We start from the raw sequence: 16,544 nt of genomic DNA, 5'->3' as shown, positions 1-16,544 counted from the left end.
TGATTACTAATTCCAATATCACAAACATTTTATACCATGTCCCTATCCTGGATCAGTTTTTACCCATCCATGGGACGAACTCTCCCCCCATATGGAAAATTTTTCCTATCTTGGGTCATCAAATCTACATATCAAAAGATGTTTCAGTTCCATTGGATTTTTGTGTAATTTGGCATATGGAATCCAATTTGCTCATCGCAATTCGTTACATTGTCAAAAAAAACCTTTGTTTTCATTAATGGACCGGAAGTCACTAAAATCAGGAACATTGTGAGATGTCACGATGGAACTTCGCATAAAACTGGGTTCTTTGGCAACAAAATAAAAATGCCAACCTTGTTGAAGTACTTATTGCAAATTTTCCTTATCATAAAAAGTAGATGATTCGACTTTTTTGCCCGTAATGAGAATGTCTGTATACCAATGAGGAATGGTATTCAAGGGTTTAGGCTATTCCGTTATTTTCTTACCGCGAAAAAAAGGGCCTTGACCCGTTTGTGCAGTCTTAGGTTGGTGGGATTAGTTTCGTCCGTTACCTGTTAGTTTTTCCTATTTTAGCACTACCATGGCCTGAATCATGAAAGTCATAGTTTGAAATCACAATAAACATGCAATAAGTAGATTTTTTCAATTAGCAGAGTGTAGCAATGAACGTTTGGGTAAAAGAGCTTGGTGTTTAGCGAGGGTAAGACATGACATGTAGTTATACAAAGTCCAGTATGCATCTACATGATTTTTAATACATACGCTCAAGGTATGCGGCTGCAAGACTTCCTTTACAGAGGCACAACCTCGACTGCGTTGCTACCAAAGGTTGCCAAGCCTAGCTATTGCTATGCTTTCATTGTAAATTACGCTTCTTGCTGATGGGTATTGGAAAAAAATCGAATTATGACCGGTCAATCAAATATACTAGTGCTAGCCAGATCCGACCACTCACATGGATCGATGGATTAGATTTTACATGAATAAAATGTTGAATAAGAATCATAAACCTTCCATCTTGAATAGGTGGGGATTTCATTTTCAGTGAAGCCCGCAAAAAGTTAAAATTAAGTTGAAAAGTGTCGTATGGCTTCTTTTGCCTTTCACACTTAAACATTTGGCCCCAAAAGATTGACGATCTAAGCAAATACGTCAAATTTGGGGAAAAAAAGAAAGAAAAAAGCAAGGTATTGTGGAGTTGTTTATCTTCTTTTACCTAGATATACTGGTTATATTAAGTTAAAAATAAGTTTGCAACTAATTAAGAAATAACGTTTCCAGGATGGGACAAATACTTCATGTTTTAATGGAAGAAAAAGGAGCGGAAATTACTTTGTCCTAAAACCGAAAATTAAAATAGCGAGCCCGTTCATCGGTAAAGAAAAGGCGAGCGTTGTTTATTGATTAGAGTGTAACAATTTGGCGCCAACCTGGGATGATTGGTCAACACGGACAAAAAAAAAAGTTAACAGGTTTGGCTATTACAAAATTATATTTCAAGACCGTTAAGTGAGTTGTACAAAATGCAATACAAAGAGAAGTAACTGCATGGTTGTGCTATGTACAGGAAAAAATAAGGCACTCGAGGAAATACTGAACAACAATTCCCTACTTGAAATAATGTAAGGAATGTGTGTGATCACTCCACGGTCACGGATTTGGCCAAGTTTCTTGGGCAGTCCACGTTGCATCCTCTCAGGACAGCCAAGTGGTAGCTGAGCAATTGGAATGGAATTACGGTGAGAATACTCTGAAGTGCATCAACGGAGGCGGGAACCTCGATGAACATATCATCCTTAGCCCGGGCCAGGATTTCCTTGTCGCCTTCTTGACAGATGAGAACGGGGTTGCCTCCTCGGGCGATCACTTGAGCCAAAGCGTTAAGGCACTTCTCGTAGACCTGATCTCTCGTGATGATCATCACAATTGGGACTGTGGAGTCAACCAAGGCCAAAGGTCCGTGCTTAAGCTCTCCAGACTGAATACCTTCGCTGTGCATATAAGTCAACTCCTTGACTTTAAGGGCACCTTCCAGGCAAGTGGCAAAATTGTACCCACGTCCCATGATTAGAAGAGATCGCTTTTCGTACAGCTTCTTGGCAATTTCCAAGATCTTTTGATCTTGTTGCAACACCTTTTGGATGAGCTCGGGCAATCGTCCCAGTTCGTTGATGATTTCAGTGCATCGCTTCTGAGCTGAAATTCTGTCTCGCGCCATGACCAATCCAAACATGGCCAAGGACAAAATTTGGGAGGTATAAGCTTTGGTGGAAGCCACTCCAATCTCGGGTCCAGCGTTGATGTGGATACCACAATGGGTTTCGCGAGAAATGGAAGATCCAACGGTGTTGGTCACTCCCACAATCAAGGCACCCCGCTTCTTACAATAGCGCAAAGCGTTCAAGGTATCCGCCGTCTCTCCAGATTGAGAGATGAAAAAGCATACATCATCCCTGAAAGTAAAGCAACCATTGTTAAAGATAATTTTAGCTAAATTTGAATCACTCCTCCTCTTAGCTTAAGCTTGGTAATGCGTCCTCCTACTACAATATGATTATTACGCGTAAATCGTCTTACCTAAAGATAGGGGTGTACCGATCCAAAAAGTCTGATGCCAATTCAACCATGACGGGCAGTTCAGTCAACTCTTCCAGAAGCTGTCGACTGGCCAACGCCGAATGGTACGACGTGCCGCATCCGAGGAGCATCAATCGCCGGCATCGGCTGATCTCGGGAATGAAGTCCTTAATGCCTCCGAGGGTCACGACTTTAGTCTGTTGACAAATACGGCCTCTCATTGTGTTCACCACAGATTCGGGTTGCTCGAAGATTTCCTTTTGCATGAAGCTCGAGTAGCTCCCCTTCATGATCTCTTGAATCTCAGTCGTGAGTTTGAGAATCTCGCTAAAGATAGAAACGAGATATTGATATCGAAACATCAGAAATGAGATCTGATTTGCCCACTTACCGAAGAACGGTTTCGTTGGGTTCATCATCCAGGGATCTGGAAATCCTGTGGATGGAAAGAACTCCCTTCTTGACCGCGGCCACATCATCATCCTCCAAGTAGATGACACGATTGGTCCTCTCAACCACAGCGCTAGCATCGCTGGAGAAGAAATATTCGACTGGATCACCTGGGTTGCAGGGTGAGATCTGAGAGGTGGATCCTTTACCGGAGTCAACTCGGAAAGCGGTTGATTTCTTCCGTTGAACAACCGGGGATTCAGTTCCGTGGCTATGAAACTTCATGTTTTGGTTGGGGTCTTCAGCGCTAAAATATTAATATCATTGTATTTGAATTGGTGTCCATTTCAAACCGTACTCTAAAACATCATCTCTAAGCGCTTAAAATAGTCCTCATCATTCAGTGAAGCGAAAATAGCGTTCACTTTGGTTTGATGAAATCATGGAAAACAGTCGAGTACCATTCATCGCCAAGGCTAACTACTCCAATGTGGCCCGGCCAAACCGTCACCGAAATGTTTTCCTCCTCTTAAAGCACCACCAGGATGACATTTGCATGTTTTACGCTCAAATCTTGAGTAGGTTTCCTTGACAGGAAGTTGGTCTGAGTGCTTCAACCGAAACTAGCTATCCTTGTAACCAGCCAGTTCAATCCAAGTTTTGGGAGAAATGACCTTCTACAACGAAACGTGTACTCGTTAACAGTATGGTTGAACAGCCAGCAGGACAACAAGGCAAGTACGAACATCAGCCCATCCCGGTGGTGGTACAGTTCAAGTTGTTGTCTATGGAAAAATCTTGCCCAGGATTTCCTGTTTCCACGCCGAGTGTCTACCAATGTCTACCAGTCGAGATGAATCGGAAGTTGGTCTAAACGAGACGCAAGACAATTGTCTCGAGTTCATAGCCACTGGGAAAACCGGTTCCTCCAGGTGAAATATGCACTTCTTTACAGGATATACTTGTATATATGATTGTCAAACTTAATCGTCAACGGCAAAACCCTCCCTCACCTGTATTGAACTGGGACATAGTCGGCGTTCAACTCAAATTGAGACTTGATGGCCACGAGCAATGGACTGCCACGACGAGCAGCCACGCATTCGCCAGGGAACACCGAGGACTTGAAGCAGCAAGCAAAGGCTCCTTCGAGTTGACGGATGGCCTTCTCCACCAGCTCCCTGAAGTTCACATTGGGGTTTTGCTCATGAACATGGTGAATCAACTTGGCGATAACTTCCGTATCCGTTTCCGAGATGAACTTGTATCCCTTGGTCTTCAGAAACGTCTTGATGGCATCGTGATTGGTGATGATTCCATTATGGACCACAATGAACTTGTTGGTGTCATCTGAGGTCTGGGGATGGGAGTTCACCTCCGATGGAACACCGTGGGTAGCCCAGCGGGTGTGAGCAATACCAACATGAACATCTCGGACCTGGTCGAACTGAAGGGACTCCTTCATTCCCTCGATTTTCTCCTTCAACAAGTCCACGGGGCCTTGTTGGCGGATCAATTCAATATGGGCATTAGTGTCACAGCCATCCACTCCGACTCCTATCCAGGGGTAAATGATATTTTGTAGTATTATGAGAGTGTCTGGATCAATAGCATCCAAGTTCTGTTTGTTTACCTGCACTGTCATATCCTCGATATTCCAGCCGTTTCAAACCGGTGATGAGGAAGTCTAAGATCTCTTGTTGAGTCTTAGGAGTCAGATAATTTAGGTAAGCGAAGATTCCACACATGTTGCCTGGGAGAAAAGACACATTCGATTGAAAAGGAATTCTGTAGACCGGTTCACTTTTATGTCGTTTGCTCTAAAATGATTCGTCCAAATAAAGTGACGTATGTGTTCGTGATACTTTTGTACCCACGACATTGAGTGCGACATACGTTAATACCGTGCAGTGTGTACATAAAACATTTTGTTATCTCGGTCTCAGAGCTGTAGTAGATGACCAATTGATAGTTGAGATTTTGAGTGGAAGATTTTGAAAGTAGGCGAAGTAGACACATTTTCTTGAATTGAAAGCACAATCAATATTGCTTGTGCGGTTTGAATGTTCAATGTCATTCAAATTTGAAATTTGCAAGAATTGTTTCCCAAGGATTACATCTCATGTTGCATGTTCATAAAACATCCACAGAGTGACATTGATCAGATTTCACAGATCGTGGAAATTGATGCAATTATTGCTGGAATTTTGGTCATGTGTCCTCATCTCCCTTTGTTCACGATAACCCCGAGCTAAATCGAGAACAAATATGTGATGTGTTTTCTCGGAAACTAGGAGTCTTACTTGCTAATACTTGTTTACCCTTTACGCACACTTAACAATATTGTAAATCAAATCCAAGATAAGAATAGGAAACCACATTTTGATGTTTCCGCAAAATAGCAAAATGATTGGAGAACTAATTACCTGATACTTTGTCGAAGATTGGCCAATGGAAGAAATGTTAACGGGTGAAAACTCGGAGACGAACTGAAATGGAGTTGCGTTGCAATTCCCTTTATAAGGGAACCTTTTCCCGTGTTCTTCCTCGCTTTGGCGCTTTTCTTCTTTCAACCACGGGATTTTGAGCTGGCCGGCTAACGATCACCACAATATTGAACACATCTGGGAATTGAGAGGGCGACCCTTTGTCGATAGAGTCGTTTCTCAACGGCCCGTCAGTCACATGGGACTACCGGACGTTTTCCATGGTCCATGGTTGGATACGATATCATAAGCTATTCCCTATTGGGAACGAAGAGCAGGAATCGGCTGACCATCAAAGACAGGAGGCATTATCGTTCGCCACTAGCAAAGACAGGAAGGCGGAGTTGATCATTCCCACACTTTCGTCTTCAGCAGATTTCGTATCAGAACGAGTTCATGTCACACAATGAAACAATTAGCATCCAACGACGCGGTCTTTTTAGAACAACCGACGTGGCATTCTGGAGGCACTACGAGAAGCGTTTGGAAACGAGATGATAGAAAGTAAATACACGAAAAGAAGAGCGGAGCGAGTCAACTGCTTTGTCCATGCAGACATTCATCCACCTCGTTCAACACCGCACTTGCCATGCAAGTGTATTTCCGACTACGTATTGGAAAGCTTGCCGTTCACCGAGAGCTCCAAGTGGAATCAAGCTTGTCGAGCTGGGACAACAATCGGTCCAAGTCAGCTTTCTTCATATTGTCTGAATTCAACAGGGTTTACTTTCATACCATGTGCCTGACAAGTCGGCAGGGCACGGGCAAGGACCGATTTAATCCAGTGGTCCTTGGGAGGGAGTATAAAGCTATGGATCTTGAGTTTGATCAGGCATGATCAGGTCCACCATGGCTGACTCAGGTGTGTTTGCAAATCGTTCCATGAATGCCCAATGTGTCTTCTTTTGTATCGTTTAGTCTTCAAGGTGTGACTTAAAGATCAAGAACCGAAAATATCTGTGAAGGGACATGATAGGCGTATTGCGATACACATATATATGTATATACTCGTATGAAATGAAGATGACGTGGTTTCCTAAATCGGGAAGGCTGTTCCCTTAAGATCGTGTGATGGGTTTAATGAGGGTAGCATTATGTCGGGAGCTGATAATGATATCAACGTTGCTTTCGTTATCTCATGCAACTTTGGGAAATTCATTTTGGCTTCGCACATTAGAAATGCATTGGAAAAAAAAATCTCACTCGTTGTTATTCATTGTAAGGATAAAGTTAATGCGAAATGAGTAAATCTGCTTTCAAGCTAATTCCATGTTCTCAAGGTTACGGATCAATTTGATAGTTTCTTAACCAAGTAAGAAATGATGTTTCATTAGGTATCGGTATTGAATTGCTATAATTCATCACATGGTGCTAACCTTGTCTCTTACTAAAAATTTACCAATTTTTCTTCCAAAGATAGAAACATCCAGACAAGTTTCGTATTTATAAGTGAACGACATTTGACTGAGCAAATGACCCTCAATGCCTCAAAAAAAAAAACACTATAGCCTGTAAATTGATTCCAGACCCGTGCCAATCAAACCAAATGCCTTTAACGCAAGCGGAGGCGGAGGGGGTAATCACGCTAGCGCCAAAATTTTCCTCCTATCCTAAATTCATTGTCTTGAATCATTTGCAGCGTCACAAAAAGTCGCAATAAAAATATGTGTTTAATTCATTGAACAGAGATAAGACCATACAAGAGAAAAGGGCCGAGATTAAACATGCATGACGCAGTGTTTTGATGTTTAATGATATCAGTATTTTGAAAGGACCTCGGTCAGGAGCTCGTTCATGGACTTCAGAATGATTCTAGGATCGTCGACTAAACCCGCTGAAACCATAGAATTAGCAAAGAGTTGTTCCGTGAGGAGATTAGCCAGTTTCGGATTCGATTGTTTGAGCTCATTGAGTTTCTTTATCACGGGATGAGAGGGATTAATTTCGAATTGGGGCTGGAGAATGTTGTAGCGTTGCTCCTCGGAGAAGTTGGCCGCTTGGGTTTTAACGAAATGTCTCGCCGCCGCCATTTCCTCCACGGTGATAACGCAAGGATGGGATTCCAATTTTGTTGTCGTCTTGACTTTGGCAACTTTGGGTCCCAATTGGGACTTGACCCAATCCATCAGTTCGGATTGATCAGAAGACGAAAGGGAATCTTTATCCGTTTCTTCCGAAGGCGGTGTGTTGTCCATACGCATCTCTTTCTCCACGGAAGTCATCGATTTCTTGTCGAATTGCTGCAACTGCATCAGCACCAACTCGTCGTAGCTCTCGTAGCAGAACAAGATTTCGACGTCGCGTTTCTTCAAAGCCTCGAAGTAGGGCGAATTCTCGGCCAATTGCCGACTAGGTGCGCTGAGATAGTAGATATCTCTTTGCCCCGCATTCATACGATCACAGTACTCGGGCAATGAGACCAGCTCCCCGGCTGGCTGCTTTGAACTCTCGAATCTCAAGATCTTGGCCAATTCCTCTTTTTCGTATTGCTCGTTCGAGGTGATAATGCCTTCTTTGAAAAAGAAACCGTAATCCTTGTAGAACTCCAGGAACGATTTAGTCTCTTTCCGCGCTCGTTCCTGGATGAAGCGCAAGAACTTGTTGGTCAAGACCGTTCGCAATTTGCGGATTTGGGCACTGTCTTGCAGTAATTCGCGACTGAGATTGAGAGGAATATCTTCGGAGTCAACCACGCCCTTGACGAATCGCATCCACTTGGGTACAATGTTTTCGGCCTTACTTTTGATCAACACCTTACGACAGTACAATGCCACGCCCACATCCGCGCCTTCACGATTGGTCTCAAATAGGCCCGGACGACTTTCCGGCACATAGAGCAAGGCCCGAATGTCGATGGGTGCGTCGGTTCGAAAGTGGTACGTGAATCGAGGTTTGTCGAACGTGTTGCCGATGTACCGATAAAAATCTTCATGCGTGTCAGGCTCCACCTCCTTGGGATCCATGAGCCACAAGGGACGTAACTCATTGGCTTTGGTTCCATTCAAGATCAGATCACTGCCCACAAAACTGCTGTACTTTTTGACAATTTCCCGAACATTGGTTTCGTCCGCAAACTCGGCACAATCCGGCTTCAAATGAATGACAATTTTCGTGCCTTCAGACACATTCTGAGCTTCGCGTATCGTGTAAGTCCCGGATCCATCCGATTCCCAATGATGAGCGGGTTGGTCGGGTAAGCTCGATTGCGAGAACACCTCGATCTTGTCAGAGACCATGAAAGCTGAATAGAAACCCACCCCGAATTGGCCAATGATCTCTTTCGAGTCCACCGTCTGGTTTTTCTCACTCATCTCTTGAATGAAGGCCTTGGAGCCGGATCGAGCGATAGTTCCCAAGTTGGTCATCATCTCCTCCTTGGTCATTCCTAAGCCAGAATCATGGATGGTGATGGTCCGACCCACCTTGTCGGTGTCAATCCGAATCTCCAGCGGTCGATCCGCACCGGATAGGGTTTGACCGGATCGAGTCATGAACCGCATCTTTTCAATGGCGTCCGACGCATTCGAGATCAACTCACGAATGAAGACCTCTTTCTCGGAATACAACGATTTGGCCACGATATTCAATAACTGACGGGTCTCCGCTTGAAACTCGTGCGATTCGCTCGGACCCGAGGCTCGAGGCTGGCTTTTGGCCTGGTAGGTCACCTTCTCAGATTCGGGGAGGATAATCTCGGGTTCAATCGGCTTACTAGTACAATAGAACCGGCCCATATTGACCCATGGACGAGAATCGGGTGCTGGGCGAGACCATCGTGGAACTGGAGTGGTCTGGACTGGTCGGCTACTTAATCTGGCAGTGAGACGCCATTGGGCGGGTCCACACCGCACGGTCAATCGGCTCCACATGCTGAAGAAAAAATCCGGGCATGCAACACACTTCCCTTACACACTTATAGGGAACTGGGCAATCACCGTGGCGTTTAGATGGTTCAAATGATGTCAACAAAGTCATGCCGTTTTATGGAGCAGGGTGATCAAGACAGAAACTTGGTAATAGTGCCATATACTGTAAGGTAGAGCATGTGATCAACTAAAGTTTGGATGAGCTACCATTATGCGATCTATGTGGAATAATCTAGAGAAAAATGAACATTTTGAAGGAGTTATGGGTTTGAGGTGCATATCAGAGAAAGTAGTGTGAGAACTTGGTACTGATGAGTATCGAAAATGCATATGTTCTCCTGCCATTTTCGAGAACTCGATCCACTCCGATTTTCCCGATCTTCGCTACTGAAAACTTCTACGGATTACTTAGTCAATCGCCATATTCAACCCCGTATCACCCACTCCAAGTTACGCCTAACCAAATCCAATTCAAAACTTGAGTGGAATGGAGTTCTTAAATGCTAGGCCGTATTCAAGTGATCCCCTGACCATATGAGATGGTGGAGGACGTATGTGTTTATATGACCCTGGCTACATCAACCCCTCTGTTTGACCCTTGGAAGTCTGAAGCCCGGATTACAAAGCTAAATACGGTTGAGTCACCCTCTGAGACTGCATTCTCCCCATTCTCCCCCTCTCTCTAGAGCTACAGCTACTCGATCTTTTACACTTTCGAGCGAGTTTTGCGCTTTTTACCCGAGGTTTTGTCTAAAATTTTTCGCCTGGCGATTAACGCCATTTTCTTACAATTCTGGCAATTTCAATATAGATTGTGAAAATTTGCATTAACTTTCATTTTTTTTTTTTTTTGAAAGAACAAAAAAGGAATTATAGGCGAGGCCCTAGCTTATTCCAATGTGAATGTGAAGTGTCCGACCCATGACCAAAGCCTGTCCCAAAACCGAACTCCACCATCCACATAAGGCTAACCGACAAATCTTTATGTTAATTCATAACGGAAATGGTGTCGTTGGATTAAATCCAAAGATTTGGCAAATCTTATCCAAAAAATGCATTTCTACCCTTGACCGATGGACCGCTTTTTTCCTGCACTCACCTGGAGTTCCTGTCTACCGCTCCTCCTATCCTCCTGTTCCTCCTGTTCCTCCTCTTTCTCCTCCTCCTTTGAATACTGCCTTCAGTAGCGTCACGTCAGTGGGTAGTGTATTGCCCGCCTCGCTCCTTAGATCCTCTCAGGGCCTTTGGTCCTCCGCTCCCATCCTCTGGACCGACTGCTCAGGCCTTAGTCAGGATCGACGCTCGAAACGTCAGTGGAGCAATCCTTCCAGCCCCTCCGAACTCCGGACTGGATGGATGGCCGGCCGGCCGGTCTGACCGCATTCATCGATTGACTTCAGTTCAATTCTACTCCGCTGTCTGAGAGCGGCATCTCAGAGCGGCATCCCAGCCCCGGTCGGTCGCACTCAACTACCATCGCTGGGCGGACCAGCCGACCGTCACGTAGTCAGCCTTTCTCCCAGGTGAAGCTCCTTTCTGGCCATAGGCCCACCCTCCCTCCACCGTCCCTCCTCCGTCCGTCCCAACCGTCCCAACCCACGTCGTCGTCTCGCTCCTCGTGTTCCTTCATCTTGGCCTGATCTCATCCAAGGCTGGTCGACCCACCCTGCCTGAGTGGGCCACGCTGCTCGTCTCGATCGTGCCCTCGAGGCCGAGACTTGAGCTGATCCAAGGGCGAGAAGCGAGAGAGAACCGACCGGAGAAGGGCTCTTGGCCTGCTTTTCCAGAGGCTTGGCTGGCTGGCTGGCTGGCGGGCAAGCAGGCAGGCTTTTGCTGGAAAAGTTGGAAGAGCTGTCTCTCTTCCTCCCCGTCCTTGGGGTCCTTTGGGTCGTTTTAGTCGTTTTCCGAGTGTGTGTGTGTGTGTGCGAGTGCACTGTTTCCTCACAGTCATGTGAGGCCTTCGCCCTGCGCGACCTCGTTATTTTGAGTTTGGACGTTCAATTCTACCTCGGCCTGAGGATTTTGGCCCTCCGCAACGCGTCTCGAGTGTGAGACATGTCATCTTCGTCGAGTTTGGTGGTACCGCTGACCCTGTGGGGCAATCACGCCCCGGCCCATTGCATTTCGGTGCTGTATTTGCTCCGGGATCAACGCACCCTGGTCACGGGCTCCTCGGATGGACAGATCCTGCTCTGGGATGTGGATCCCAATGCGGGCGACCAACCCTGGCGGATGGTGCCGCGTCACATGCTGGTAGGCCACACAACGCCCGTTCGGTGTATCGCCAAGGCTTCTTCCGGCCAGGATTGCCATCATATCGTGAGCAGCTCGGACAAAGGGGAGATGTTCACGTGGGATACGGTCGATGGGCGGGCTATCGAGAGCCAGCGCTACGCTCAATATGTGCACAGCACGATGCAGGCCTACCGGGCGCCCGATTCACCCGTGGTCAAGCTGTTCTGTTCGGGCTTTTATGAAGAGATCTTGGTCATGGAGCCGTTCGCCCTGACCGTGCTCTTCCAGTTGTCGTCGCGTATTAATCCGGATTGGGTGTCGGCCTTTCACGTCCTGCGGCCCAGAAATCGCAATGATGACGTGGTTCTCGCACTTACCACCACCGGTACGGTCAAAGTGTGGACTTTGAATGGGGATGAAAATCAGGACACCGTATTCGAAAATGAGAGTAAACAGATCCGCTGCATTAATGCGATCTCCATGACTTGCTGTGTCTATAATATGAGGACCGTATTGGTTGTATGCTCAACGTACTGGAATATCTACGATGCCGGCGACTTCACCTGTCTTTTGACCGTCGATTGTCGCCGGGGCGAACGTTGGATCGGCGGAGAATTCATCAGTGCCGAACGCGTTTGTGCCTGGAGTGATGAAGGCAAGGCCTACCTGTATAAACTCCCCACGAATTGTATCGTGGAGAGCAAGGACTTCCACAACAAGTCCAAAATCTCCGGGGGCAAGTCGTTGCTGTTCTGTGAGCTCGTCATGGATGTAGAGCGGCCGCTCAAGTGTCCTCCGGCTTTCAAGTACCTCATTTTCTCTCGGGACGGAAAGTGGATGAAATATCTGATCCGAGGGGACTGTGATGGTCGCCTGGCTGTGTGGAAAATACCCGATACGCCCGACTGTGCCTCCATGCAGCTCAAACATGAGACGAGCGCCGATCCTATCAGCATTAAGCCGGTATTAGTGAACAGCTTAGAAGAGATCTGGCGCAAAGTGACACCCGGTCCAGTGGGTGTTCTCAATCAGTTGGATGATCCCGACGATCCTGATCAAAGCGTGCCTCTAACTTCCACTATTTTTCTGCCCATGCAATGCCGACTCGTTTGCGGTCGAGACGATGGCTCCATTATCATGGTGCCGGCCACTCAGACCATCATGCTCCAGCTTCTCTCGGGACGGCATCAAAAGTTTACCAATTGGCCGCAGCATCAAGTCCTTTTGGGCCATTCAGCCCGTGTGAATTGTCTATTGTATCCGAACAACGACCACCCCCGATATGACGTGGCTCATTTAGTGTCCGGTTCCACAGACTTCACCGTGTGTTTATGGGACATCTACACGGGCACCTTATTGCATCGTTTCAGTTCGCATGCGGGCGAGATCTCGAACCTGTACGTCCCGCCAGTGAACTGTTCCCCTCGCATTCAGCATTGTATTTGCAGTGTGGCCAGTGACAATTCCGTGGCTTTGTTGTCTCTTAAAGAGAAGCGATGCGTCATGCTGGCCTCCCGTCATCTCTTCCCAGTGACCACCATTAAATGGAGGCCTCTCGACGATTTCCTTATCGTTGGTTGCAGCGATGGCACTTCTTATGTTTGGCAAATGGATACAGGTAAGCAAGTGAAGGGAAATCCCTTTCATTTTTAACAATATGCATCCATGTCGGAAAGATCCCCCTTACAATCTACATAGTTACATTGATTGAGAAGTCCAAATCTGATCAGAATCTTGAATTCTTGAAACGATTTTTCATAATTATAAAACTAACGATTAATTCCAGGTCATTTGGATCGAGTCGTCCATGGTTCAATGGCTGAGGAGATATTAGCTGCTTGTGATGAGAATGCCACAATCACTCTTTCTGAGAATGTGGGGGCCAATCCTGCCATGCATTTCTTCCGTGGATTGCGTCACCGAAATCTAGCTGCCATAAAATTAGCCACTCAAAGCGGAATGAGCAACCTTCATGGCAAAAGTGGCCTAGTTGAAGTCAGAGACAAGTCCCGTGCATTTCCCCTCGTCATCAACGGATTCCGAACCAATCCCAAGGACTCGGAGGGGCACATCTTATTTTTCGATGTCGAGGCGTTAATCGTTCAGCTCCTGACCGAGGAATACAGCGCCATGACTCCGGGGACCATGGAAGCTCAAGGTTTTACCAATCAAAAAGAATATGAAAAGATCTGGGCACTGACCAAGCCGGCTTCACCGGATGCCGTGAAGAAGCTTTCTGGATTCTTGAACAAGGTCAAAGATCGTGCCGATGACAAGATTAATTCGATCTCCTCCACGGCTTCCCCGGAGACGCAAAAGAAACTAACTGGATTTATGTCGAAAGTCAAAGAAGGGGCTGAAAAAGCAAGGGAAGAAATTGAAAGGGCCAAAACAGAGATCGAAAAACGTGCCGGAGCATTAGACGGCGAAACAGGAGAAAAGAATTCTGATTCTGTTCGACCGGCCACTCTTCACTTAGAAATCAACTTAACATTGGAAATTGGTCAACTTCTATTATCCATGCTTCATGCTTGGGGTTTAGATAAAGAATTGGACGTTTTGGCCATGAGCAAATTAGGCCTTCTTCGGCCAAAGGTCCCCATTTCATTCGGAGTCTTGTCCAAAGGTGGTGTCATGTCACTCACTCTACCCACGTGGTATCCTCGTCCTGATCCAGCCAAGCCTCCTCCAAAGGAACTGAGACCCTCACACATTGCGCCCAACCTCTCCAAGGAAGAGATGGCGCGAGAAGTGGACACATACTACTTCACCGCACTGGGGCATTGGGAGATATCTCATGCGATCACAACCCATCATCTTCTCTCAGTGATCGCCATCACCAATACCCTAGTGTCAGTTTCAAATGCTTCTTTCATCCCTGAGCAGGAGAAGAAACGAAAGCTCGTCCGTCAAGCCACTCATGGTGCCATGGACCTCCCAAAGGGCAGCGATGACAGCTTCAAAAGTCTTCAGGAGCAAATCAAATCGGCTTGGAGTCTGCTGAGCACCCTTCATTGTCTTTTATTGTCAGGAAAGCTGAAGAACCTGGGGTCAAAGTCTTTCAAGAAGCCTCAAGTGGAGCTCTTGGCTCAGAGGTGGCAGGATCGGTGTCTTCAGGTGAGAATGGCTGCTCAAGAGCTGCTGGTGGCGGAGCTCAAGAACCTTGGTACCAAGGGTAGGAAGCATTTGGTTGAAGCCTGGGGTCAATACTTGCCCAAGTACGGGGATCCTCCATTTCAAATGAGCAACACCCTAGTCAATGCCCACAATGGAACAAACGGGGTGGAGAATCATCCCAACGAAGAGGAAGAAGAAGGCGAAGATGAAGAGATCGAGGACGAGAGTAATTCGTCAGCCGTTCAGGCTCAGAGGAACGAAACCACGGCCGTAATTCTTCTGGGCGTGATCGGGGCTCTCTTTGATCTCGAGGCCGAGAGAGAGGGGAAAGAAGTGGCTCTGGGGAACCACTTGACTCGTCTTACGGCAAAGGCTCTCATGTTCCTCGTGTTGAGTCCACAGTCCGCCAAACAGCAATCTTCAGGCTCGTTACGGCGAGCCGCGATAGACTTGATCGGTCGAGGTTTTACCATGTGGGAACCGCATCTGGAAGTGTCAAAGGTGTTCCTTGGGCTACTTGACATGTGCTGTGAGGCAGATTGGTGGGTGCCCAGTGGAAAGTACGGTTTGCCTCTGACCCAGAGCGGCGATTCGTGCCGCACCTCGCGTCATTCTCTGTTCAGTATTGCCAAGGTGCGCCCCCAAGTGTTCATCACTTCCGTCGCCAAGGAAATTGCTCGCTACAACAATTTGGCTTCGAACGCACAAGCGCTCAATGTCAACCTCGCCCGACACGTTCTCACTCGGAGTAAGGCCGAGATCTTGCATCTGATCGAGGTCCTCATTGAAAAGAATCGAACGGAATTGGCGGATCTCCTCGTGGACGTTACTGATATCACTTTGCATTGCATTGATCACAACCATTTAAAGAACAAGCCTCTGAACGAGATTTTCAAGCCCATCTCCAACTTCACTCAAGTCTCCCATTGCATTCAAACCCGACGCATTGCCGTTGGCACCCGCACCGGTCAGCTGGCCATGTACGAACTTCGAGCTAGCAAAGTGCAAATGATTGCAGCCCATTCGGGGCAAATTGCGGCAGTTGCTTTTGCTCCCGATGGCAAGAACTTGGCCTCGTACTCTACCAAAGACAATCGGTTGTGCTTCTGGCAGACCTCCACGGGAATGTTTGGCTTGGGGAATGCTCAAACCAAATGCACCCGGACGTACAATACCCCTGCGTTGTCTCAGGCAGTACGATGGAATCCCATGTACAGCCCTAGGTTATTGTGGAATGGGACGAAGATAGTGACCCTCCTGTTACCGGATGGGACCGAGCATCGATTCAACTGTTAAACGAGATCTTTTGATTTTGATGAACAACGTTCATAGCCTGATCCGTAGTGTTATCTAGCCATCAGACGGTCACTTTCTTTCACAACCTGAACCGGTTTGGACTCGCTAACGATCCCGATCCTCCGAAGGAAGAAACGCCCCATTGGGTATTAGTGATTTGTGTCAGAACGCTTCACCGACTCGTTCATGTTGGAATCTTTTCAATTCTGGATCAGTTCCGATTCTTCTAGATGAGTTATTACTAGCCAATCTTAATGCAACACCGATTACTCAAGTAGACCTTCTAAAAGACTAGATACCATTATTATTATTCATCTTTATTGTGTTGACGAGGTGACGATAAACGGCTTCTCTCTTATTCCATCGTAATCATTATTATTATTATTATTACTACTACTATTGTCATGATCATCATATGCTTATTACACCACTATTGTTAAAAGCCACCATCGTTACAAAGCAATATAACATGAATTGATCACACAAAAATTATTGGAAGTCAGTAGGTGCACTTGGTTTTACCGTACGTTTACATGCATATTCTCCACTTGAAGTTTTGAATAGCATTGAGTTTCATTTCATTCGGGATCAA

At 46.5% G+C, this 16,544-nt stretch overlaps 3 protein-coding genes across 3 annotated transcripts; 1 reads left to right on the top strand and 2 right to left on the bottom strand.

Moving 5' to 3' along the window:
• Positions 1–1,458: 1,458 nt before the first annotated feature.
• LOC131885557 (glutamine--fructose-6-phosphate aminotransferase [isomerizing] 2-like) lies at positions 1,459–5,935 on the bottom strand. Its single transcript, XM_059233631.1, has 6 exons — positions 5,379–5,935; positions 4,586–4,705; positions 3,966–4,509; positions 2,954–3,259; positions 2,563–2,889; positions 1,459–2,438 (listed from the first exon to the last, which is right to left on the bottom strand). The coding sequence occupies exons 2-6, from the start codon at positions 4,698–4,700 to the stop codon at positions 1,625–1,627; spliced, it is 2,106 nt and encodes a 701-aa protein (XP_059089614.1). The 5' UTR covers positions 4,701–4,705; positions 5,379–5,935; the 3' UTR covers positions 1,459–1,624.
• Positions 5,936–7,089: 1,154 nt separating this feature from the next.
• On the bottom strand, positions 7,090–10,018 carry LOC131885556 (heat shock protein 75 kDa, mitochondrial-like). Its single transcript, XM_059233630.1, has one exon. The coding sequence runs from the start codon at positions 9,305–9,307 to the stop codon at positions 7,196–7,198; it is 2,112 nt and encodes a 703-aa protein (XP_059089613.1). The 5' UTR covers positions 9,308–10,018; the 3' UTR covers positions 7,090–7,195.
• A 461-nt stretch (positions 10,019–10,479) lies between these two features.
• On the top strand, positions 10,480–16,441 carry LOC131885555 (WD repeat-containing protein 7-like). Its single transcript, XM_059233629.1, has 2 exons — positions 10,480–13,157; positions 13,326–16,441. The coding sequence occupies exons 1-2, from the start codon at positions 11,360–11,362 to the stop codon at positions 15,950–15,952; spliced, it is 4,425 nt and encodes a 1,474-aa protein (XP_059089612.1). The 5' UTR covers positions 10,480–11,359; the 3' UTR covers positions 15,953–16,441.
• Positions 16,442–16,544: the final 103 nt, after the last annotated feature.

Source organism: Tigriopus californicus, chromosome 8 (assembly GCF_007210705.1).
Source record: "Tigriopus californicus strain San Diego chromosome 8, Tcal_SD_v2.1, whole genome shotgun sequence".
Taxonomy (NCBI): Eukaryota; Metazoa; Arthropoda; class Copepoda; order Harpacticoida; family Harpacticidae; genus Tigriopus; species Tigriopus californicus.
Note: the sequence above shows the minus strand (reverse complement) of the source record. Positions and strands in the feature narration are given on the sequence as shown.

Coding starts and splice junctions, on each gene's coding strand:
- LOC131885557 (XM_059233631.1), bottom strand. CDS start 4,700: ATGTGTGGAATCTTCGCTTACCTAAATTATCTGACTCCTAAGACTCAA. Junction 2,890..2,953: donor CCCAACGAAACCGTTCTTCG/GTAAGTGGGCAA, acceptor TTCTATCTTTAG/CGAGATTCTCAAACTCACGA. Junction 2,439..2,562: donor CGGTACACCCCTATCTTTAG/GTAAGACGATTT, acceptor CTTTACTTTCAG/GGATGATGTATGCTTTTTCA.
- LOC131885556 (XM_059233630.1), bottom strand. CDS start 9,307: ATGTGGAGCCGATTGACCGTGCGGTGTGGACCCGCCCAATGGCGTCTC.
- LOC131885555 (XM_059233629.1), top strand. CDS start 11,360: ATGTCATCTTCGTCGAGTTTGGTGGTACCGCTGACCCTGTGGGGCAAT. Junction 13,158..13,325: donor TGTTTGGCAAATGGATACAG/GTAAGCAAGTGA, acceptor GATTAATTCCAG/GTCATTTGGATCGAGTCGTC.